This window comes from Triturus cristatus, chromosome 4_1, assembly GCF_964204655.1.
Source record: "Triturus cristatus chromosome 4_1, aTriCri1.1, whole genome shotgun sequence".
Classification (NCBI taxonomy): domain Eukaryota; kingdom Metazoa; phylum Chordata; class Amphibia; order Caudata; family Salamandridae; genus Triturus; species Triturus cristatus.
The window spans coordinates 911,135,748-911,159,405 of record NC_140585.1 but is presented as its reverse complement, the minus strand read 5'-3'; the positions used below and the strand labels follow the sequence as shown (position 1 = coordinate 911,159,405).

At 43.6% G+C, this 23,658-nt stretch overlaps 1 protein-coding gene across 2 annotated transcripts in view; it reads left to right on the top strand.

Annotated features, from left to right (window-relative positions):
• LOC146855783 (transmembrane protein 53-like) overlaps positions 1-23,109 on the top strand; it is a 79,616-nt gene extending 56,507 nt beyond the window's left edge. Inside the window, exons 2-3 of one of the 2 annotated variants that reach the window (XM_085653692.1) lie at positions 6,867-7,371; positions 21,063-23,109. In XM_085653692.1, the coding sequence (XP_085509818.1) occupies positions 6,867-7,371; positions 21,063-21,427 (870 nt within the window). In that variant the 3' untranslated portion in view covers positions 21,428-23,109. The remainder of the gene's footprint in view (positions 1-6,866; positions 7,372-21,062) is intronic. The other variant, XM_085653693.1, reaches the window with a different exon arrangement.
• The last annotated feature ends 549 nt before the right edge of the window (positions 23,110-23,658 follow it).

Here is a 23,658-nt window from a genome sequence, read left to right as displayed (position 1 = left end):
ATTCCGTAGTACTCCTCGTCTCTTTCCCTTTCTTTCCTCCAGGAGCACTCCTTGGCCCTCCCTCCATTTTTCCAGCCTGATTTATTCTGCTGACGCTGGTAATTTTCAATCAATTTTTGCTTTCCTATACAATTGGCTTAATTTAGACACACCTTATTATATTACAATTTTGATCCTTGTCCTTAGGTGTAAGCCCACTCCCTTCCCTCAGTCCTGATGAAGACCCCGACTCCAAGCAAACCAATTCGCTGGTTCTAATAGGGGTCGAAACGTCGACTTGTTTCTGTCTTCGATCAACACAGGAGATTGTCAGTGATTGTACAACTGCCTTCTATATATGTGTTGTTATATTTAAGTTTTGTTGCCATTAAATGGCAGGTTAGGCTCTTAAACAAACTGTGGATGTTCCTATTATACACAACCTTCCTCCCTCACAACGTCCTGCACTTATCCCAAATATCTTGCACTTATCACGTTTCTTACACCTGTATATATTTAAATATGTTGACATCGAGATGTATTTGGTCTATTTGAATTGCTGATCTTCCTTTTGACTGAATTTTTGCCTAATCGATTAAATCAATGTCATACATGCATACAATAGGTGGTGTCCCAAATTAGTACGAATTGCTAACAAATGTGTGCCTTTTATTCCTTTAAAATGTTTCCACTGTGACTACATTTCTGTGTACCTACATATACCCGAGTCCAGTGGTCTACCGGGTTACCCCATTGATACATAACTCTAAACACTTATAAGGTCCCAAAGGCGAGACCTATTGGCTATGCCAATGCTTGTTTACATTGCGACTTGTATGTCAGAGGAAAGATGCAATGCCCTGCTCCTTGGTGCATTTATGTGTGCAAAGGACCTGCGTAAACATGGCCCACTAAGTCAGAACTGCTGTTTGTGCTATGAACTGCTGACACCCAGTGGACTTATAACAGAATTTGAGGTCTTAAAAATCTTTGATAATCCAATATGGGTTTTTCTTTTGGGAATTATGCACTAAGCAATGATCAAGTAGTACCGACTGATGCCAACTTAATAATAAAAAAAGCACTATGATGGAGACAGAGCTGGCTGTGACTTAGTCCTTTAAAAAAAAAAAAAACATAACTTGTATGCGTGCTGCACAGGCACGTTGCTGCACAGGCACGTTGCTGCACAACATGGCTAAAAGACATTGGCATTTTGCATGAGCGAGACCTATTGGCTTTGCCGTTGCATGTTTTTCAAAATGAATCGTTCCTTTATGGATTCAGCGCTGTATAGTGTGTAAATTGCCACTAGAAAAGATCAATTCAAGAGAACAGCGTTGGAAAAGCGCACAGATGAAGGGGCAGGTTCAAGTTGTGTGAAGCATTTGATTTCAGATCAGCACTATGTAGATGCTTGTAAAATACAACAGAAGGGGGCAGCTTACCATGAAGACTGGGGCTACAGCCTAGGTATGTCTTGTGCTTGTATTTCCTTGTAGGAGCACAGGTCCCCCAACCCTGCCTCAGCACAGACTGCAAATGGGTGCGTCTTGTAGGCTGCCCTTTGCATGCATACTTTTTAGGGGCTGCAGGCTTGTGTGCTTTGCAGCACAGTACTTTAACCCCTTCGCTGCAGGGCTTTTCCCTCCCAGTGCTAAAGCTTTTTTGTGGCAATTTGGGGTAGCTTGCACTTACGACTTCATAACTTTTTGGCCACATAGGCTATCCCACCCAATTTGGTCCTTTTTTTCCAACATCCCGGGGAGTCTAAATGGTTTTTAAATTTCCCTGGAGGGGACTGAGAAATTAGCCAAAATATAGCTACATTTTTTGGGGTGGTTGGGGATGAACAATGGGGGGAAAAAAGTGCTCCAGAAGAAAGGGTTTGTTTTTTTCCCCTGCATATGGTATCAAACAAGGGTTTGCGGTGCTAAAATCACCATCTTCCCAGCTTTCAGGAACAGGCAGGCTTGAATCAAACAAACACACATTTTTAGGTCTCGCCTGGCGAACGCAGTGCGAAGCGCTGTCGCCAGCGAGATCTATTGTTGCTGACTTGCCTCGGAAGTGGGATAGGAGATGGGCACGCGCAGGCTTTTGGTGGATCGGAGCCTATGTACGTGCTTACAGCCACGTGGCTTGCACATCTCCTGTCCCCCTTACGTCCTCGCAAGCCAGCATGCAGTTTCACGTTCACTTTTTTTAAACCTCGCCCCATCGTTGGAGCGGCCCGCAACAGCGGGTCCGCTCAGGAAATAAATATTGCCACTGTGCCTTCATTGGCACAACCACTGGACAAATGGAGAATCCCCCACTCACCCGGTCTGCGGGGGGGGGGTATCCTCCTGAACGGCGGCTGGCTGCGGCGCGCTTCCGGAGCACTCCTGCTCCGCTATACTTCCGGCAGCACGACGTGGGGCTCTCTCCTTATTCATGGGAGCCCCGCACTGCTATTTGCCGTTCTTCACCAGGCCCCCTTCTGGGACCCGCGACTTCAGCTCCCGCACTTCCTCTCTGGCGCCGGGGCTCCTTTACCGCGGGAGCCTCGGAAGGGGACAGGCGCTGCCTGCACTGGCCGCACGCGCCGTCACTGAGCACGTGAAAGTTACATGTACCGTGAATGCGCGGGCAGCCCTCGCCCTCCCAGGTCTCCTCCCCGGCCAGTATGTGGAGCTGCTTTCTATTTGGCTGGTTTTATTTGCTGGGCATGCCCTGACACCCACTCCCCTCACTTAACCCTTTTGCCACGTTATTTCTTTTAACCCATGGTGTTTTGACTGCGCATGGTTTGGTTGTGCCTCGGGCACTTGCAGCTTAAAGGTGATAATTTTGTTTCTGTGCATCTTTGTCACCTTGTGCTTTCAGGAGCTGCATACAAGCACTGCTTTGGCGTTACTGGCTGTCAGCATGCGTTGCCTTGCCGTTATTCAAAAGTTGCACACACGCGCTATCTCAATACATGCACGCGCTGCTTCAGCGTGACAGACTGTCGCCGCGTGTTGCCATGTAAAAGTTGCATCCACGCGCTGACTCTGCGGTGATAATTCCAAAGAGATTCTTGGAGAAGATTGTGAGACAATACAACATTCTTTTTCATTCTTGTTCTTGACTAATACCTCCTCCGCCGTGGGAAACATTCCATTCAAACTAAACAAAACAAGTACAACTCTCTCACATCCCCTCCCCTCCCCCAACGTTTTACCTGCTTTGTGCCTGCAAAAATCAAGAGCATATTCTGTCCGCTTTTAGTGAGGACTCTGGGAGTCGGATGCCACCCCCACTGGAAACCAACTGTGACAAAACAAACAACAAAACTGATTGCTTTATAAAAGGTTTTACTCGCAAGCTGGTGTAAGTGTGTAGTTATTTGTTGAAGTAGCACTCCAGGACGCTTAACAGCGCTGTAAGTGTTTTAGTCTACGAGACTTTCGTAGGATTCAATATGTACCAACATATGACCCACAATCTCAAGGCCATTGGTCGGCAATTTCAGAAAGAGGACAAGGCTCGTTGTTTACTATTACTCATTGATCAGCCACTGTGAAGTGCCTTGGGGGTAGTAGTGAAAACCTGGCACTACAGCACAATAACTACTGCCTCCATACTGACTGAAGACTCTGGTTGTTTCAGCTCTTCAAATCTACCACATAGAAGACCAGAGTACGTAGTAGCTGCTATTGTAAACAAGCATTTCCAATGCAAAAGGTCTCGCAGTTACGCGAGTTTAAGCTATTGGCATTGTGAATAACAATGCCTTTTATTTATGTTTCTAAAAAGAAAACAAAAATAAAAGGCATTGTGATTTGCAATGTCAATAGCTCAAACTTGCGTCAATGCGAGACCTATTGCATTGCAAATGCTTGTTTTAACACAGTCTTGACATTTTACTAGGCGGCAGACCATTTTTCCTATTTTCCTGCTTTCAAACTCCTTCCAGTTTGTGGTGGAAACTGGTGTGAAACCCATGGTGGATCCCGGAAGCCTTTACATTTCTGAAGACTATACTCAATTCTGAATTTAGCAAGTGGTCATTTGTGTAGATCCTTCAAGGTTTTCTCATAGAACGTAACAGTTGAAATAAACAAATATTGAAATAGAGCTGAAAAAACAACCATTTGTGTCTGTTTTCTTCTGTAACTTCTTACTGTGGCAGATTTTCAAAATCAATATAACATTATGTCCGCTGGACCCTTCTGGTTGTGGGGTTATATAGGGGTTGTAGGTTCTTCTAGAATTCAAGTTACCCAGAGCCAACAACCGAGCTGCTCCTTGCAGTGTTTTTAGGTCGAGCCTGGGCTGGGCAGCGCGTGCGTGGCTCTGCGAGGCATGCTGTATTCGAGTATGGACTTGAAGCCCCGCCCAATCTCCGCCCATATTTTTCATTGGCTTGTGTCATTGTCCTTTGTAAAAGCAGGCTTCTGATTCGTTAATAGGCTTGTTAGTCACTACTTAGTACCGCCTTGTCTTCATTTGTTACTTCCCATGAGGACTGGCCCTTTTAATTCTGTTGTTACACTGGGTGCTTTATTTAGTCTGTAAGCATTATTTTCTTTAATGAGTTTTGTCCTACTGGAGGCATGACGTGCTTTCCCGTAAAATTCAGCACGCCATGCGCACTTATACTTAACAGCCGCCCGGGACAATGGCGGCTGCTTCTTTGCAATGCAGTTGGTCTTGCATTAATGAGTTTGAGCTATTGGCATTTTAAATGACACTGCCTTTTATTTATTTGTTAATTTTCAAACCCAATAAATTACAATGCCAATAGCTTAAACTCTTGCAATTGCGAGACCTATTGTTGAAAACGCTTGTTTTTATTTTGTACCGGCTTTACAGCAAATCATATGATAAATTATAAACAATGGAAAAAGGGAATGAAGAATAACCTCTGTATTTCAGAAATGTACACCAGCTTCTGAGTTTAGAAGCAGTGGCTGTTTATTTATCTCTGAATGTATGGGTACCCGTACTGGCATTGTTTCAGAGGGCTTTTTGTAAAATGTCTTCTGTGTTACATAAGGGCACAAAGGTTGAGATGTAATTGGAAATAACAAACGTTCTACTATTCTGTATTCCCACATGTCTCCCAAGAAAAATGGTACCCCACTTGTGTGGCAGGACCTTATGTCTGAACAGAACACCCCTTACCGTGACTTGGCAACATCATATTTCATCCAGGAGAATGCATGTTTGTTTGTATGGTGGTTAGCTGTGGTTTTTGGGCCCTTGCTTAGCCGGTACAAAACCTACCTAACCATTTTTTGGAAACTAGATATCCAGGGTGCCTAGGGTGGGGTGATTTGCATTACCCTCACCAGGTTTTTTTTACCCAGAATCCCCTGCAAAGCTCAAGGTTTGCATCAAACACATTTTCCATGCATTTCTGTGAGACACATCACATTTTCCCACAAAAAAATGTGTTTTTTGTAATGTCAGTAGCTCTGGATTTTGGGCCTAACTCAGCCGAGACCTAAGGAAACCTACCTAACCAGCACATTTTTGAAAGCTAGATACCCAGGGGAGTCCAGGGTAGGGTGACTGGCGTGACTCTCGCCAGGTTTGTTTACCCAGAATCTCCCCCAAAACTCAAATGTTGCCTAAAAACACATTTTCCTTGAATTTCTGTGAGGGGAAAAGTCCTGGAATCTGCAGGCAGCCACACGTTTCCTACCACCTAGTGATCCCCCAAGTCTCCAGAGAAGAACCATGCCTCACTTGTGTGTGTGTGTGTGTGTGTGGGTCAAGTGCCGGCAACCTGGAAGGTACCAAAACGTATTGTGGAGACATCAAAATTGTCTATCACAAAATGACCTGGTTTTGCAAGGGGCGCTCCTGCGTTTTTGGTCTGGGGCTTGGCGGCCATCTAAGGAAACCTACCAAAGCCTGACATTTCTGAAAACTAGACACCAGGGGGAGTCAAGAAATGTGTGGCATGCATAGATCCGCTATTGTTTTTCTTAACTAGCATCCTCTGCAAACCTCGAATGTAGCTAAAAAGTTTTATTTTCCTCATATTTTTCTGTGGCAAAGTTGTGGAATCACCGGGCCAGCACAAATGTCCTACCACCTATTGTTTCCCAGGTCTCCCGATTAAAAATTCTACCTCACGTTTGTGGATGGGCACTTGCCCGTGACAGGGAAGGGCCCAAAACGTATTGTGGAGATATCAAAATTATTTATCACATTTCTATGTGAGAACATTATGGGATCATCCGGCAGGCACAAATTTCCTATAGCCCAGCGTTCCCCCGCCCCTCCACCCCTTGTCCTGATAAAAACGCTACCCTACTTGTGTGCCCGGGCCTAGCGACAGGAATGATCGCACGAGGGTCAACAGTAGTCCTTGCACAATGTTAATTTAAGTTACCATTGTGTCCTCAATAGTAGGCTGAGAATAAATCGTGGACAAGCTGACACTCCATCAACATATGGTGTTTACTTTGTCAATAGGATTATTAATGTTGTACTGTTGGTCTTAATGGCAGAAGGTGTAACTGATAACAGTTTTATAGATGGAAAGTGCCAGTTGTTAGTTATCTTTGATCCAGAATAGACTGATTCTACCAGTCAAAAAATGATGCATGATTTAATATAGGGACGGCTTTAAAATAGTTTCCGGTATGTTGAACTGAGGTCTCCTTTTGATAGTCAACATATTTCTGTACCTCTATATAAAATACTTTGAAATGTTTATTGGCAACCTTGACACTGAAAGAGTATAGATTTAGTGTATGAGTAAAATGAATTCTTACTAACATTGTACTGGTTAGGTTGGTATGTGCTGCATGCATGACTCTGGGGCCCAACACGTTCATCTGTGTGTATATATGCTAGAAGAACGCTCCACTTCAGTGACTTCACATATTTCTCTTAATGTATTTCAGCCACATTTTCTTCAAATGAAGTACACTACAGATGCTTCATTGCCTCTTGCCGGAAGCATAGACGTAAAAAAGATTTCCAGCACCATCAGCCTCTACAGCAAGAGCAGTGTGGGAGCAGAACCTCCCAGACATAGTGAAACCACCCGGCCTCTTCTCCTCCTCCTTCCTTGGCTGGGGTCTAAGTCGAGCGCCATCATTCGCTATTGCCAGCTGTACCTTGAGCCTGGATTTGATGTGCTGGTGGTAGAGAGCAGCGTGATGCATTTCCTGTGGCCTCGTCATGGAATGGCCTATGCTGCAGAGATTGTGGAGCTCCTGAAGAATGAGAAGGCATTCTCTTCTCGTCCACTTTACGTGCATGCTTTCTCTATTGGGGCCTACACGTTCACCATGATGCTGTTGCATATGGGGCAGCACAGCCAACAGTACAGGGGGACCATGCTGAGGATAAAGGGACAAGTTTACGACAGCCTGGTCATCGGGAGTGTTGAGAGGATGGCGATAGGTAAGTGTTTATTTGCAACATATTCACTTGACTCGTTACCAGAGACCGTTTCGTTTGAGTCTGGATCACCTCGCGTGCACCAAATTCTTAACCTGTGTCCCCATAAGTACAAGGCCTTATTGTGTACAGTGGGGGAAATCTGTCTTGAGATCCATCACCACCCAAATCCAAAAATAAAATTTACTAGACCACCCACCCGCCACTCCTGCTCATTTTGGACCAGGGTGTGGCTGCTAGCAGTGCTGTGGTGGCTTGTCAGATACTGCTGCATACTTCGTCAGGAATCCTGTGAGGAGCTGTAGGGCAGTAATCCTCTCAGTTGGCAGCCGGGTGTTAATTACTGCAAGCCGACTGATCCCTGACGACGTAAGGGCGGTTGTGTCAGTGTCTGTTAAGGTCTTTTTGGTTGGGAGTGCCTTTCTGAGGTGAGCGAGCAGCCGCGATTTGCTAGCAACAGCACATTTTCCACAGGGAGAGCGGGGCTCTCGCTTTGTGTGGCCGGTATAAAGGTGGGTAAGTGGCCCTTTAAGGCTCATGTTACTCCTTGTTATTTTTAAAAGTAGAAGGCCTAAGTGTGCTGATGGATTGTTGGGAGATCCTTATTTCAGGGTTGGTGTGAGTTGCCATTGGGGCGAATATGTGTTTGGTCTTCCCAGAACTGACATCTTGTTTTTAACCCGGGGCGCAAATGTATTCATTGTGGATGTGATGATTGAATGCAAAAGACCTAAAAGGAGCCCTATGCCTTCATCCTTTCAAGGATGAAGGCCTTATTCCGGCTCGGAGAAGCAAATCAGAGGACCCTCAGGGAACCTTCTTGCTCTGATGCGGAGGTGCAGGAATTGATTGAGTCCACTGTGGCTAAAACAATGGCTGATTAAATCCAAGCTTAAGCCCAGGTTGGCCAAGGGTTCTAAGACACCTGTTACTGATTCTCCTCCGGATTATTTCTCCTTCTATGTCACAGATCCCAATGATATCAGCAGGGAAATCTATCAGAAAAGATGAGATGGCAGAGTTTGTTTCACATAAGAAATTATTAGGAACTCTGCCCATTCCCTTTTACTTGGGCTGTTGGAAGATAAAATATTTATCCCTAGGGGAATGGCATTGACGCTTTTTTTAGGTAGAACCTCGATTAATCCTGAAAATTAAGATCAAGGTAGCAGTGGCTTAGCATTCACTGCACATCAAAACAACAGTACTGGGTTAGTCCCTCTTACAACAGACACTAATCCATGAACAGATGCTACCATGATATCACGTACCCTGCTAGTTAAGGGTAAAAATATAGTTTCTGGCCAGAACAATGAGAAACAAAGTATATTGAAGCGCTCAGATCAGTTAGCGCTGTGGTCAAGTAGTCCACAAGTATACGAACAAACTTCCAATTTATGAAAGTCTCTGACTGAGCCACGTACTCCGAAAAGGTGGTTGCCTTGAGAGCTACATTCTCAGCTGTTCTTCAATGTGGAGTCTGCATTTTTATCGGCCTCATCAAATGGGCACAACCTTGGGAATTGTGAGACAATGAATATCGGGTTTAATGTTGAAATGGCCTATTTCATCAAGTAAGTGTGTAAAAACCTGTGTATCTTATGTTTCGTGCTATGGACTTTTTCAAGGCTCATGTGGATAAGTTCAGATTAAGCAATTAAGTCGTAATGGAAATTATAGTTGAAGATATGTAGTTGTTTTAACATGTTTAGTCCTATGGGCTTTTTCAAAGCTGCAATCAAATGGAATTACGATTTGAAGAGTTTTTCCATAGTTGTATCAATTAAATCCTGGTCGGAATCATGTTATCCACATTTATGCTCGTTAAGAGAAAACAATTAGTGCGAGATTAATGTTTCTTTAGGGGCTACCTGGTAGGAAGTATCGTCCATGGCAAATAAGTGCTCATGTTTACGCGGAAGTTATTGTAGGTTGTGATTGGGGAATACATTTTTATGTTGTTCATGGTCCTAGTTAGAAAATAACACTCCAGAGGCAGAACCATACGAAGCATGATATGCCACATTTTTCTTGACAAACAAAACACAATCGAATGCACTAATGGCTACCAAAACTACCTAAAAGTTTTTTTTTTTTACAAATGTGGTCCGTGCTTAATTTGAGCCAGTGGTTTTCGGTGCTCGACGCCGGCACATAATTCTTAACACCAGCGCTTGTGACAGTCTGCCACAAGTTGGCACTGTTTCCCGCATTTAGAGATGACCACAACAACAGTTAAATATTAATTCAATATACATTAAAAATTACTGTTATACGCCGCCCAAGCCATTCTTATAGCTTTGGGGGCCTGAGATAGATCGAATTGTCACACATGTAGGAGTGTGATGGTTAGCAGTTGTATAGGTCCTGTCAATTGCAGCATGGCATGGGCAATGTGTGGTACAAGCTGCACAGGCCTCCTGACGAGAGCTCTGGCACTTTTTTTTTTCTTTTTTCTTTTTTTACAAATTGCGCACTGAATGTGGTTTTTGAAATGCACCCCCCTTCGCACACTTCAAAAACACCACCTTCTAGAACAATACCAATAAAAGTGTTTCACTGTTGAAATACTAAATATGTTGTTTATCTGATTGTATGCCAAAGTAATCATATTTATGTTGGTAGTACTATCCGTCCTCTTAAAGAGAGGATAGAAGAACACACCAAGTCCATTAGAAACAGGGATTTTAACTATTCTCTGTCCAAAAACTATTAATTGCACCACAACCTCATTGGGACAAAACAATTCAAGGTTGATGCTATTTCCTAGGCGAAACCTCGCACAAGAGGTGGTAATTGAATTGTAATACTACGAAAACATGAGGGAAACAAGATTATTAAACTGAGAGCAGTAGATAATGCCCTCAATCGTGATAGAGAACTTCACTTCTTCCTAACAGATGGATAATTTCCGGACAACAAGCATCTTTATATGTATTTAGTCATTGAATGATTAAGCACTGTTATACAGCTGTTGAGTAAAATATAACGGTCTAGAATGATTGTAGTCTTATACATAAGTTAATTTTAGAGAATGATCATGAATGCCGCCACTTTTTTACGTTCTACAGCTCCATTACTCATTTCACTTCCATTATATAGTCACAAGACATATATACACATAAGTTATGACATCTTTCAATGCTACTCTTCACCTGATCACGTGGGCCAAGCATAGCCATGGACACATACGTAATATGGACTGGTAACAATATTCTTCTAATTTAATTTATTTCTACGGAGCTGTACACAAAATTCTTTTTTTTTTTTATTTTTTTTTATTGATGAATCAGCATTGATGATAACAACATGGTTGCATACAGAAAACAATAATCGTTACATTGCATAAACAGTACATAGAAACAGAAGAGAAAGAAGAAAAAAAAAGGGAAAAAAAAGGGTCAATCAAACCCAATTCCTTATTGGGGCCCATAGTGCAAACCCACATTTCTTTTTTCCCCTAGCTTTACGTTTGTACAAAGCTGTTTCCAGATTATACAGAGATAGTAGTTTAGCCTTCCATGTGGAAAAAGACGGTGGGTCTGGACTTAACCATTGGGAGGTGATACATAAACGGAGAATAGCCATACATAAAAACAAAAACCCCTTCTCGGGGGTTGAGCGATTTCTAATGTTTACTCCAAACTCAAATCCGAATAACACTAATTGAGAAGTGATTTCAGCAGAAACCCCAAGGCCTAAATTCAGAAAACATTGTATCTCATTGAGCAAAGGGGTAAGCACAGGACAGTCATAAAACATATGCACCAGATCAGCTGCCCTCAGGGTGCATCTAGGGCATAGGACCCCTCGATTTGTTCCCCACTTAGCTATCTTCGCTGGAGAGTAATATAAATCAAAAATGGCCATGTAATATTGACTTTTAAGACTACCTGAGAAAATAACAGCGTCGGCTAGGTTCAGTGCTGATTGTAAATCAACACCTACTATCCCTAACCTCCACTCCCATCGATGCTCAAAATAAAGAAGGTCGTCCTGTTGGGATGCTGTTATTATTTTGAAAAGTTGAGAGATCTTACATCTTCCTTTTATACATTCCAAAATCAAATTCTTTTTCAAGCTGATCTGCCCTCTTAGATCAAGATTATCTAAGAAACTTTGGATTTGGAGATGTTTAAAGAAGTCTGTCCGTTGCAGCCCAAACCTCTCTTGGAGTTCTAAAAATGACATCAATTTTTTATCTATGAAGAGGTCCCCAATGGTTCTGATCCCCTGGGTATTCCATCTCCGCATAGTGTAGTCACAGAAAATTGAGGGGAGTTTCACTTGTATTCCTAAAGGGATATAACGATTATATTCCTTTAGAATGAAACTTTTATAGATTTTAGACCAAACTACAGCAGCGGCCACCAAAATCTTAAAGCGGGTTCTTTTGTAGTAACTGGGCTCAAAAAATTTAGAGAACATATATCTGGTTTCGGGACCCACAATAAGCTCATATATAGATGGAGAGACAGCAGGGTCTATATATGCCTGAGTACCAAAGAACAGAATCCCCATATGTTGGAGCATGGCCGCCCAATAATAATACTGAAATTGAGGGATATTCAGTCCCCCCCCCCCCCCCCCCCCCCCCTTCGCCCTTGGTAAGCTAAGTTTTTTAAAGGCTCTCCTTGTCCTCTTGTACCCCCAAATAAAATGAGAACACATTCTTTCAATCTTTGTGAAGATTGAATTAGGTAACAGAAGTAGGATCGTGCGGAATAAATAGAGGAGTTTCTGAAAAACCACCATCTTAATAACATTACATCTACCGTATAAGGATAAATGTAGGTAATCTAAGTTTTCTAACATTTTATTAGATGTGATTATGATTGGATCAAAGTTTAGGTTAACAATAGTTTGTACATTCGAGGCAATTTTAACCCCCAAATAAGTGGCTTCTGTGACTGTATTAACACCTAATAGAGCATCGGAACCAGTGAAAAGAACTTGTGTTTTATGTAAATTCAGTTTGTAGACGGACACGGCACCAAATTCTGACGTCAGAATTTCAATACGTCTCATCATATTGACTACATCCACTGTGACGACTGCCACATCGTCTGCATAAGCTAGAACTTTAATGGATTCTCGCACAGGCTTAACTTGAATAATCTCTGAATCATGTTTGATCTTAATCAACAAAGGCTCGATGTAAAGAGCAAAAAGAAGAGGGGAACAAGGGCAACCCTGCCGGGTACCCCTATATATCTTGAATTCCCCCGAATGCTTCCCAGAAATATGAATTGTCGCAACGGGACAAGTGTACAGAGCTTGCACAGATTTAATAAAAGATGGTGGGAACCCTTTCCAGTAGAGGACTGCCCATAAAAATTCCCAGGAGACCCTGTCGAATGCCTTCTCGGCATCCAACAGGGCCACCCCAATTGGAACTTCAGAAACCTGGGCCCAGTCCAAAAGGGATATTATTCGGCGGACGTGATCCGTGGTACCTCTACCTGCTACAAACCCATGCTGACGCTGTGAGACTAATGGTGCTACAACCTTTCCTAAAGGAGTTTTGAGAAGATCTTGCTGTCTGAATTAATTAATGTAATTGGACGATATGAAGCTGGTTCGCACGCATCCTTCCCTTTCTTTTTGAAGACTATTATAGTTGTCTTAGACCATGAGTCCGGTACTATGCTGCTAAATGCTTGCTGAAATAGGGAAAATAAGGGAGCCAGCAATTCGGCCTGAAAAGAAATATAAAACTCCAGGGGGGTCATATCTGGACCCATTGCTTTACCCCGGGGTAAGGATAACATTGCCTGATCAATTTCCTCCCAGGTTATAAAAGTGGACAGAGTATCCTTACACAAAATTCTCTCTGTATTTATAACTATTGGCAGACATAACCACAATATGATTGATTAAATCACTAGTCCTTCTGGGGTGGTTTATGGCTAAAATAAAGCTTTCTCTTATATTCATAAACTCCCTTTCAACCTTGAATCATCTGCACCACACAACTATTAATACATAAATTCTCATTCCAATATTGCCACCATAACATTAGTTTCACCACCAGTTTAATCTAGAGCAGCAGTCCATTTGCCTTTTTTACCACTCAGCTTCTGGTCCATTTTCTCTTTTTTATCCCCATGTTATCTTGGTGTCTGTGATAGAACAGACTATCCTTTACTTGGAGCCTTAAACTACACAGCTGTAACCACCTCTATATTTGTGTTTTTTCAAGCTTCAAATTTATTTCAAAATTACTTTCAAAGTTTGATTCGGATATGTTTATATATCTGGTTTTTTACAGATACAAAGGTGTGCCATAGCTATTCAAATTACTTTGGCGCCGAAATATGTGAGGGCAGGGACAGTGGTTGCAGCTCGTATTGAACATCATTTCTGATTTATTCACCATTAATGTATATTTTTAGACCACCTGCTCTTTACATTATCTGGAATACGGTATAGGCATCATATATATTTTGCCGTGCGTATTCATTGATTTGTAGTAGTCTGGTCTTCCTGACTACATTTCCCATGAGGCCGTTGAGTAATTGTCTCGATGGCCGCGTCATCACGGCCTTCAATGATTCCTATTGATCATGACACGACACGTGCCGACGTGGCAGCGTCAGCTCACAGGTGTAAACAATCTGTCTACCGATTCAAAATGCCGCATTCCAAAGGATCCGGTTACCGTTCGGAGCAACCAGGAAGGAATCCCGGGGTAACGATGGACAGGTAGGTCGCTGCGCTGTGCCTGCAACTATTTTTGTGCTATACATTGCACTCGCCGCTTAGTTAGGATGAGGTGCTTTACAGAACTCTCATGAGTATGAGGAATCTCCCTGTTAGGTTGTGAGCCTCTTGGTGAGACAAGTTGCTGCTCTCTCTATGCTTTTTCTATGGCGAGTCTCAAGATTTATATTCAACACATTATACACCTTGTTGAAGTACTGCTAATGGCACTTTCTACACCATACTATTGGGTACATTTAGAAAGGACATAACGAGACCTTTCTGTTTTAGTCCCTGGGTGTCTTTGGCACTATTGATTAATGTTTGTTGAGGCACTTGGGCAGCTCTTAGATAGTAACCACATACCGTTATTCTGGAAATTTCTATTGAGTGACTACCTCCTGGTCCATTGTTTTTATTTAAGTAGATGTACTTCTGTCGAGTATTTCGACTGTCCAACTAGATACCCACAGTGTATTAGTTTGCATTGTTTTCTCTTATTTTCACAGAGCGTTGCCTCACGCCCTGAGTTATTACCAGGAGCGGTGGGTGGTATTCCCGATTTGTTACGGGTAAGAATGGCCAAGTGTGGCCTTGTTCATAATTTTTGTTATTTGATATGGATGGAATATTGTTCGGTTTATACACTTTGATTACAATGTTTCTTTTTTGTCTTTCTTTTTCCAACAGGAGTTTGCCCAGTATCCCTGTAGTGTTTATAAACAATACAACACACAGGTACACAGTTGGTTGTATCGTTCCACTGTTATTCACTTTCTGCCTTTGTGATTTTCACGTACTCACTTTCTAGTCACCCAAATTAGCTGCAGTAGTTATATATGATGGTCCTGAAGAAAGCCATGATCATAGTTTCGATCTAAGGTGGCTGAAACATGTAGACCGCTTTTTGTTTTGCCATTCGCGCGTTCGCCAATTTGTTCAGACCGTGCTTCTGCTGTTGTTTAAATGTTGGCACCTGGAGACTCCTATTAAATATTTTTTTCTCCTCTTAGTCAATTTCAACTTCACTCTTTTTTGACACTATAACATATATCATTAACCTCATTGATCTTTAGGAGATCTAGTCCTCCTTGTACATCTTAAAACATCCGCGAGCTCCTCCTTTGACAGTTGCTGGGAGTTGTAGCTCCTTAATCACACTAGGTTGCGGTTAAGAGGAGATCCCACATGATGAAGCATGCCACTTCGGTGAGTGATGGGATTAGGTCCTCTTTAAGAGGACTTTCTATATAGACAGTGGTCCCGTTGTGTATTCTCATACAGTTTTCCATAGTTTCACTATCTCTCCTATTTCCCTGGACCCGTGGACTTTTTGTTTGTGCAGATATAGCAGGGGGACCTGTCCACTCTGGTCCGTTAACTTTCCCTCAGACCCTTTAACCTACCTGTTTAGGGAGACTTTAAAAACATACCTACATTGAGAAAGACAATCCATATTTTCTGCGAACCCTTCTGGCAGTGAATTTCATTGCACCATATGTATTGAGCTACTTAAATACTGGTTAGTACTTTTTAGGTTCCTTTGTGGGACCTTTGTTAACTAAATGCTTGCAGTGGAACTTCCAAGGCTTTGGAGCAAGTGGGGACAATAATTCAGGAGTTTTTTGATGTTAGCGAACAAGATGTGATGGATCATTGGAGATTTAGCAGCTACAGTCTTTGTGGTTTCACGGTCCAGTTCCATCTCCAAAAGATTAAGAAGTTCATCCTGGCAAATCGGTCTCCATGTTCATAGAACTTGAAGAGGAGAATCCCACTGACTCATCAGACAAAACAAGGTTTAACTAGGTAAGTAAACTCATAGAATTTTCTAATGGGAATTCCTCTTTCCCCTCCCACTCCAGTAATGACTTCAACGGAGGCCAGTCTATCTGGGTCGATTGCATGGTTGGGAGTGCACCAGGTCCAAGAATGTTGATCCCTTCATCAAAGTCAGAGGTCTTCCAATTGGAGTGAGTTGTAAGTTCTGCAACAGCTCCTGAAGTCCTTTTCATCGCAGACAAAAGCTAAAATCAGTCCTGGTCAGGATGTACAATATAACAACAAAAGCATATGTCAACAAGCAGGAAGGAACCAAATCTCCCAACCGACTCACATTTTTCTCTGGCCATTAGAAGATTTTGGCAATTTCAGCCATTCATATCCCAGGAGTCTCCAACTCAGTGGTGGACAACTTAAGCAAAAAGATTTCATTTTCAGTTGACTTCTCCCTACATCCGAGGGTGTTTTTCCAAAATAGTATGCTGTGGGGCGTCTGATGTAGATTTCATAACGAAGGTTCAGATTTTCAGTTCAGGGCAGAAGGAAGAAAAAGCTTTGGGTGATGGAAGTTCTTTCATGCTGGTGACTTCAGGATCTTCTTTATACCTTTCCCTCTTTTCCCCTGATTCAAGCGTTTCTCCTTTGGTGATGAGGGAGATGGTGAGAGCGAATCTTGATAGCTTGGCCCCACTCCAATTTGTTTTCTCTTCTTATGATCCTGACGGAAGCAGAAGAGTGAAGATTGCCTATGAATCCAACTCCTCTCCTATTTCCAACCTTGAGACAAGAGTCCTTGAGGAAACTCAGGTTAACGGCTTGGAAACTGAGAGGATAAGTCTGAGAAACTGTGGTTTGCCAGATAGACTAGCTGTTACTGTTTAAGCGTATGTGAGAATATCTACCTTAGGTACTTACTATGCACTGAAGTATGTTCAGTTCATGGTGTTAGTAAGAAGTTCTGTATCTCATTACTGTGGATCTGTTACAGATGTTAGTTTCTTCAGAACAGGTCCATTTAGGATATTCCCATTGAAGATCCAGTGGGCTGCTATTAGATCAGGGCATTTAAAAGGTTGTAGCAGAACCTTGCTGATATGGATGGATTAGTGTCTCACTTCTTTAAGAGGTTGGGTAAACTTTTTCTAGTCCCTCGTAGTTTTTACCATCTTGTAATCTCTTGATGGTTTTGGAGGCCTTTAAGGATTCCCCATTAGAGCCTTTAGAATCGATGGATTTGAAAACTTTGACACACAAACCTTCTTTCTGGTAGCGATTATGTCTGCTAGGAGACTGTGAATTGGGAGCTTTATCATACATACATCTTCTTTTTTTCAGGATTTTTCAAGATAGCGTTGTCCTTAGGTCAGTATCATAATTCATGCCGAAGAATAATTTGGCTTTTCATAGGGAGCAGGATGTACTCTTCCCTGAGTTTTACACCTACTGTAGATGAAGAATTCAGACTCCGTAATCTCTATGTGATAATGACTATCCTGATGCATTTGCAAAGAGTTGCTACTTTTAGACTAGCGGATTCAGTTTTTGTTTACTATGGTCCAGCTAGAAAGGTGGAAAACAACTACATCCTCTTTGAGCAGGTGAATTAGATCATTGATATAATTGGCCTATAAAGCAGCTGTCCAAGCGTCCTGGTTAGGAGATCAGGGACGATCTACTCTGGGAAATGGCCTCCTCTATGGCTTAGTTGCAGGCTATGCTCCTTGTAGGTTGTTGGCACCCTACACTTCCCAAGCACCTTTTTCCGGAGTTCACAACACATTCCAGTCACTCATCTATATTTAAAAAAGAATGCAGTAGCTTGGACGAAAGCTTTCTCTCCATGCATGTGGAGCAATGGAGGGGAATCCAGTGGACAAGAGATCCTGCTGATGTCCTGTTAGAAAATGGGTCACTGGTTGAGGGGAGTGTAACTATTTGAGGCTACAATGCAGAATCCTGCATCGTTTGGCAAGAATGCATTTACGAGGGCCTTGCACTGCAAAGTTCTGCATCAAGGATGCATTGCACAGCAGCTGTTGGTTTTAAGGAGGCTGTGGGCTACGATGAGAGGTCTGGCGTCAAGATGATTTGCGCTTTAACGGATCTGATGCTGATATATGCTGCATCTGTTCTGCCCACAGGATCGCCGCTGGGTTGGCAGAGAACATTCAGGCCCCCTTCCAGGGGTCCAGGACTGGGATAGCACCACATGGTGTGTAGGACCTATAGCAGACAGAGTCCAGGTGCTAGGTTCAAGGTGGTTGGAGGCTTTTCTGTCCCTGAGGCTCTGATCAGGAGGCCAGCCAACTAGACCTTGAAGTCACTCCGGTGGTCCTGGGTTCAAGATGCAGGTCCAGTCCTTTTCACTCGGGGAGCAGAGTAGCAGTTGTCCTTTCAGAGCAGCACAGAAGTCCTTCTGAGTGTTCCACAGGTCCAGAGGTATATTGAATAGTTTTATCTGAGGACCCACTGTTTATTCCAGATACCCTCTTTGAAGTGGGAGAATGATCTGGCGGTTTCCACCCTCAGAGGTGTTTGGAAGTGCACCCACTTGCCAGGCCCAAACCTTCACTTTTACTACATAGAAGTCACCCCTATGGTAGGCCACAGACAGCCACATGGGCAGGGTGCCGTGCATTTAAAAGGTAGGACATCATCTGATGTGTTTTACATGTCCTAATGGTGAAATACCGCTGATTTCATGTTTCACTATTGCAAGACCTATCTCTCCCATAGAGTAACCTGGGTATTGCCTTGGAATACCTTTTCGGTGTAATTTCCCATTGGGAGCCAATAGAGATTTGGAGTTTGGGGTCTCTGAACTCCCAATTTTAAATACATCTTTTGTGAAGTTGTTTTTTGAATTGTAAAGTGGACATTTTCTTGCATAACCATTCTGTGCCTTTTTTGTAGAATACACGTCTGGGTTGGCTGACAGTCGGGCTATTGTGCAGTCACTCTAGACAGTCACACAAATGGAGCTGAGGTGTGCCTTGCACATCCTGATGGTCCCTCACCAGGCTGATGGGCCTTCCTGAGCTAGAGTGGTGGGAAGAGTTGTCACTGACACCTGAATAGGGTTGTGCCTGTCCTCACACCAAGTAATGTCCACCCCCTGTAGTATGTCTGGAGCCAGGGCAGGGAAAGGCAGGGTCTTTTGCATTACATAGACTTTCCTTTGAAGTTTGCCTACTTCAAAGGCTGAAAGGGGTATACGTATTGGACCTCTGAGACCTCAAAATCAGAACACTTCTAGACTGAGGACATGCTGCCAGGAAGAAGAGCTGGATGCTATAGGAGGGACTGCCACTCTGCCTGTTGCTGTGTTGTGCTTACTTGCTGCTTCTGTTCTGGGAGTGAAAGGACTGGACTTTGCTTTCTGTATCCTGCTTCCAAGGTTCTCCAAGGGCTTGAGCTGGGCGTGCCTCCTGTTTAGAAGTCTCAGGGCCATCAAATACTTCATCTGCCAGGGCATGGGCTCTTCTGCTGAGAGTCCTGACTTGCCAAGTGGTGCCAAATCAAGTTCATGAGCCCTTACAAATGTTACCTGGTAATCTTAATGAGAAAATTCACGCATCGACCCCCAGCATCTGTTTTAATTGAATCACTGCAAAAGATCGATGCATCGCTGCTGCCTCCCCGAAGCATATCCTGCTTGATGCATCGCCCACAGCTTTCACCACAGCCCCAGCTCGCCGTCGCAGTCGTCCGAAGATTTGCTGCAGCATGAGTTTTAAGGCTCCGTGTCGACGACCTCCTTGACATTCGCTCCAACTGGGATGCAGTGCCTGCTTCGTGGCTGAGGAATTGACCCAGCTCATCATACATGGGTGCTGATTCTTCATTGACACCGCACCGCAATAGGGAATCGAGGCAGTGTGTCTGGAAACAGACGCATCACCTCCCCTGCCAGTAAGGAACCGAGGCATCACCTCCCCTGCCTACACATTGATGAACCCATGAATCACCTCCCCCTGCGTAGTAATGAACTGCTGCATCGCTTTGCTTTCCGGCGCCTCGCCTCCCCTGCACCTCACACCAGCTTTGATTTTTGACGCATCTAATGTACTTTGTGCTAAAACAAACGCATTGATTTTTATGGACTAAATGCTTAATCTTTTAAAAGTGATATTTTGACTTGTGTCTGTCAGATTTTGGTCTTGTTTTATTCAGATAAATGTTGGCTATTGTTCAAAACTGGTGTGGACTCCTTTTGTAGTCTGTGTGTATACACAAATGCTTTATGCATTGCCTCTTAGATAAGCCTGACTGCTCATGCTAAGCCAAGAAGGGGTTGAGCAGGGGTTATCTTAGCTGTGTGACTCCCTTCCCCCGACTAGAGTGAGGGGTCCCTACTTGGGCAGGGTGCAAACCACTGCCAGCTAGATAGCTTATTTCTAACCCTCATAATTGTAATAATTGATTTGAAGTGAGGGAGGGGCAAGGGGGTGTAATGTCCTAATTACTTCCTGGTAATTGGATAACTCGGAGTCCGTCTCCCTTGGTCTAATTCATACTTTCTTTGCACATTTCCTTTTTCGAGCCAGGACAACTGAGTTGTTTGTGCTTGTAAACAAACAGAAGAAGTGGCGGGAGGGCAAGGACCTTGTATCTTTGAATTTGCATGGTGTTTGGTCTGAAGAGGCAGGATTGGTTCATATTTTTATTATGAGTTAAAGTGAGAGAACAAGACTCCAAGTAATGCAATTAATGGTAATTGGGGCATTTTACTCTCTCCCTAGGTCTGGTGGACCCTGAGGATTTACAACAGGCACTTTTAGAGGAAAGACCTTATAAAAAATGGGGGTGATGGCACTAGAGAGTGGACAGCATTTTTCAGAGCACATTCTCCAGGAAGAATGCTGTAGAGAAATTGTAGTTTGGGGGCTGGATGTATTGCTGGTGCCATGCTCGGAAAATATGCTTCTTTATTCCCTCTTTACTTTTCTGCTTCAGGGGGCGGGTTAGTGTAATTGGGGAAGGCGGTGCTTACTTTGAATCACCTCAGCTTAACCCGTTTGGCTCTGCTCTCTGGTGCAGTCTTTAGCAGACAAGCAGGTAAAGCCCATTAGAAGGAGACTCTTTTTTTTGTTGTTCTTTCTCTCCTCTAGGACTGTATGTATTCTAGCTCAATACACTGCCCTGTTCCAATGTCAAGACCTATTTGATGGAGTGGCACTAATAGCTTTTTTTTTATATATATATTGTAGGTGTGGCTAAAATGATCTCCTCGCATTGGCAACCAGTGGTCAAGAGCAGCATCCTGCTGTACTTCAGCCTTCTGAAGAGATACACTGTTGACTACTACAATGATGCCATCAATGTGTTCTGGCAGGACCCGCCGACCTGCCCAGCTCTCCTCTTCTACTGTGAGGATGACCCTCTGAGTGACCACGTGCTTGTTGCGCAGCTCATTGAGGCATGGCGGAAGCGGGGGATCAAGGTGGTTGGGAAGGGCTGGAAGAATTCCAAGCATGCAGGTCACCTGCGAAGGCACCCTGAAGAGTACCGGGACACTTTGAACAACTTCCTCCAGCAGCAGCAGACAGACACCCCTTTGAAATCCAAACTATAGCATGCGTTGGTCTTCGTGGGTGGTCAAGAGCCACATTTATTTTGATTTTTACAGATAATACATTTACAGGCAAAGAGTAAGTGTTTTGTTTACCATTACTGAAGGCTGGAGTGGTCAAACTCCATTTTGAAGAAATCACTTGCATAAGATGTCTCCTGTAAGGGCAGTGGAACAGATTTTGCCAGCTAGGAAGTATACCGTGACAAGAATTGGGGCCTGATATATGGTCTGGTGGTCCTGTCCATTGTGGCAAAGGGAGCGAGGCTGCTAAATCTAGAGGCATTTCCCTGTCACTCCCTCAAGTTAGCTCCTGTGTGTGTTTGTATTGTGGTAGCTGCTTCAGGGGAAAAACTGATTGCAGAAATTCTAAGAAGCAACCGTGGCATGGCAAAACCTCTGTCGCCTTTGTTTCTCTGAAGGAAAGACTCCCAAAATAAAGGCCCATCCACAGGACATAAAAATCACCTTCCCTCACACATGCTGGGAGTTGTCTTCCAGTGCATGGGGGACAATGATTTTTTTTTTTTCTTTTCTTCTGTCTGGGACATCCATGTTTCAGTAGCAGCCCCAGACAGAATGATTGCTGATCAGAATGACATTGAATGGAACGCCCTTAATTGGGCAGCCTATCTGTCGTCAGTCTAGTCACCTCCTGGACTGCCAAAATGGTGGCAAAGCCAGTAGCAACTCCACCATCGGAAACATCACCTTTTGCAGCATAGACTTCTTCTAGATTCACAAAATTGTGCATATTCCGCCATCTAGTGTTTGGAGTCGGAAAGTGCTTTGTATTTTCTTTTTTTTTTGTTGCTTTGGGTGGTTGCGAAACCTGATCCCTCTGGTGAGGCTACAACCCCCATCGTGTGTGTGCAGGCTCTCAGATTATTTTTTCCGCCATGGAGATCAGAGGTGCCCCGAAGACTTCGGTGAAAAGACAGCAGCAGACGCATGCAACAGAGGAGGCCCACCAGAAACTCCAAGGAGATAGGTGGTAATAACAGAGTTGCATGAGGGGTCAATCTTGAGCAAAGCAGCTTGTTTGGCGCTGCTCACATTATTCCTCATGCCGCAGGGCAAGTCCATTTTTCGTTGTCTTTTACAAAACTGTCCCCAGACTGTTAATGGGATGCTCTGCACAGAGCGAATGCTTCCTCCACAAACGAGGATGTATGATGGCATCATGACTGATGAAATGCTCCACGCACAAGCGCAGGACTTTAAAAATGTAAGCCGATTTAAAATAAATAAATAAATAATTCGGAATATATACTAGTCGGTCGAACCTGTCTGTATTTACAGCACCGTGTTGGTACGCATGCAGGGTTTTGGCACTGCATTTCAAACGCACAAATAATCAAAAGGCTTCATGGGAAGGGATTATTTCCCAGTCTTTACTTCATTTTCAGACACAGCTAGAACTTAGCTCAATCGTGACCTACACTTATAAGGTAAAGGGCGTAGTTTTACTTAAAGAGAAAATGTAAAACTCTTTAAACGATTGCCAGCAAAGCAGGATGCTTAATTCCCTACTATCTAGCTAGTGGGCGTAACAAACATTTATAAAAAGCACCAGAGACCCAGTTTTAACTAGCGGCAAAGCCAAATCTTTTGGTTTGCACGTAGCACAATTCTATTACAGGACCGGAGGCTTCGTATTATGCTTCTCTTTCTATTTATTGCTACTCACAGCGGCCAATGAAAACTTTTCTTATGCAAAAACAAACTACATTTCCCATGATGCATACAGCACATCACTTCCTGCAGAGCCCCATAAGAGCCAGTAACACCGGAACCAGTCCTCTTTCTTTGCTGCTCACGCAGACAGTTAAGAGCTCCGCCTTTTTGATTAATTTAATGATTAATGTGATGATATTTGGCATTTTGAGGCTGTGATTGTGCACGCGACGCTTCTGTATGCTATGCGCTATTGGGGAATGCCAACTGCGCAATCTCTACAGAGCGCAGGATGTCTATTCTGATGCGCATGGACTCCAATATTACGGAGTTGGCGGCGGCAGAGCCTGGGCCCTTGGCGGATGGCAACCTCTTCGGAGACAGATTCGTTAAAGACGTGGCGAAATATGTGGGCACCTTCACAACCCTAGACAAGGCGCAGGCTGGAATAAAAAGGGTATTCCACGCAGGGGTTTTCAACAGGGCCGGACGAGGCCGGGGACGCTCGTTTGGCCGTCAATACTCTCAAGGTCCTCAACGAGGAGATTTCGGACGCG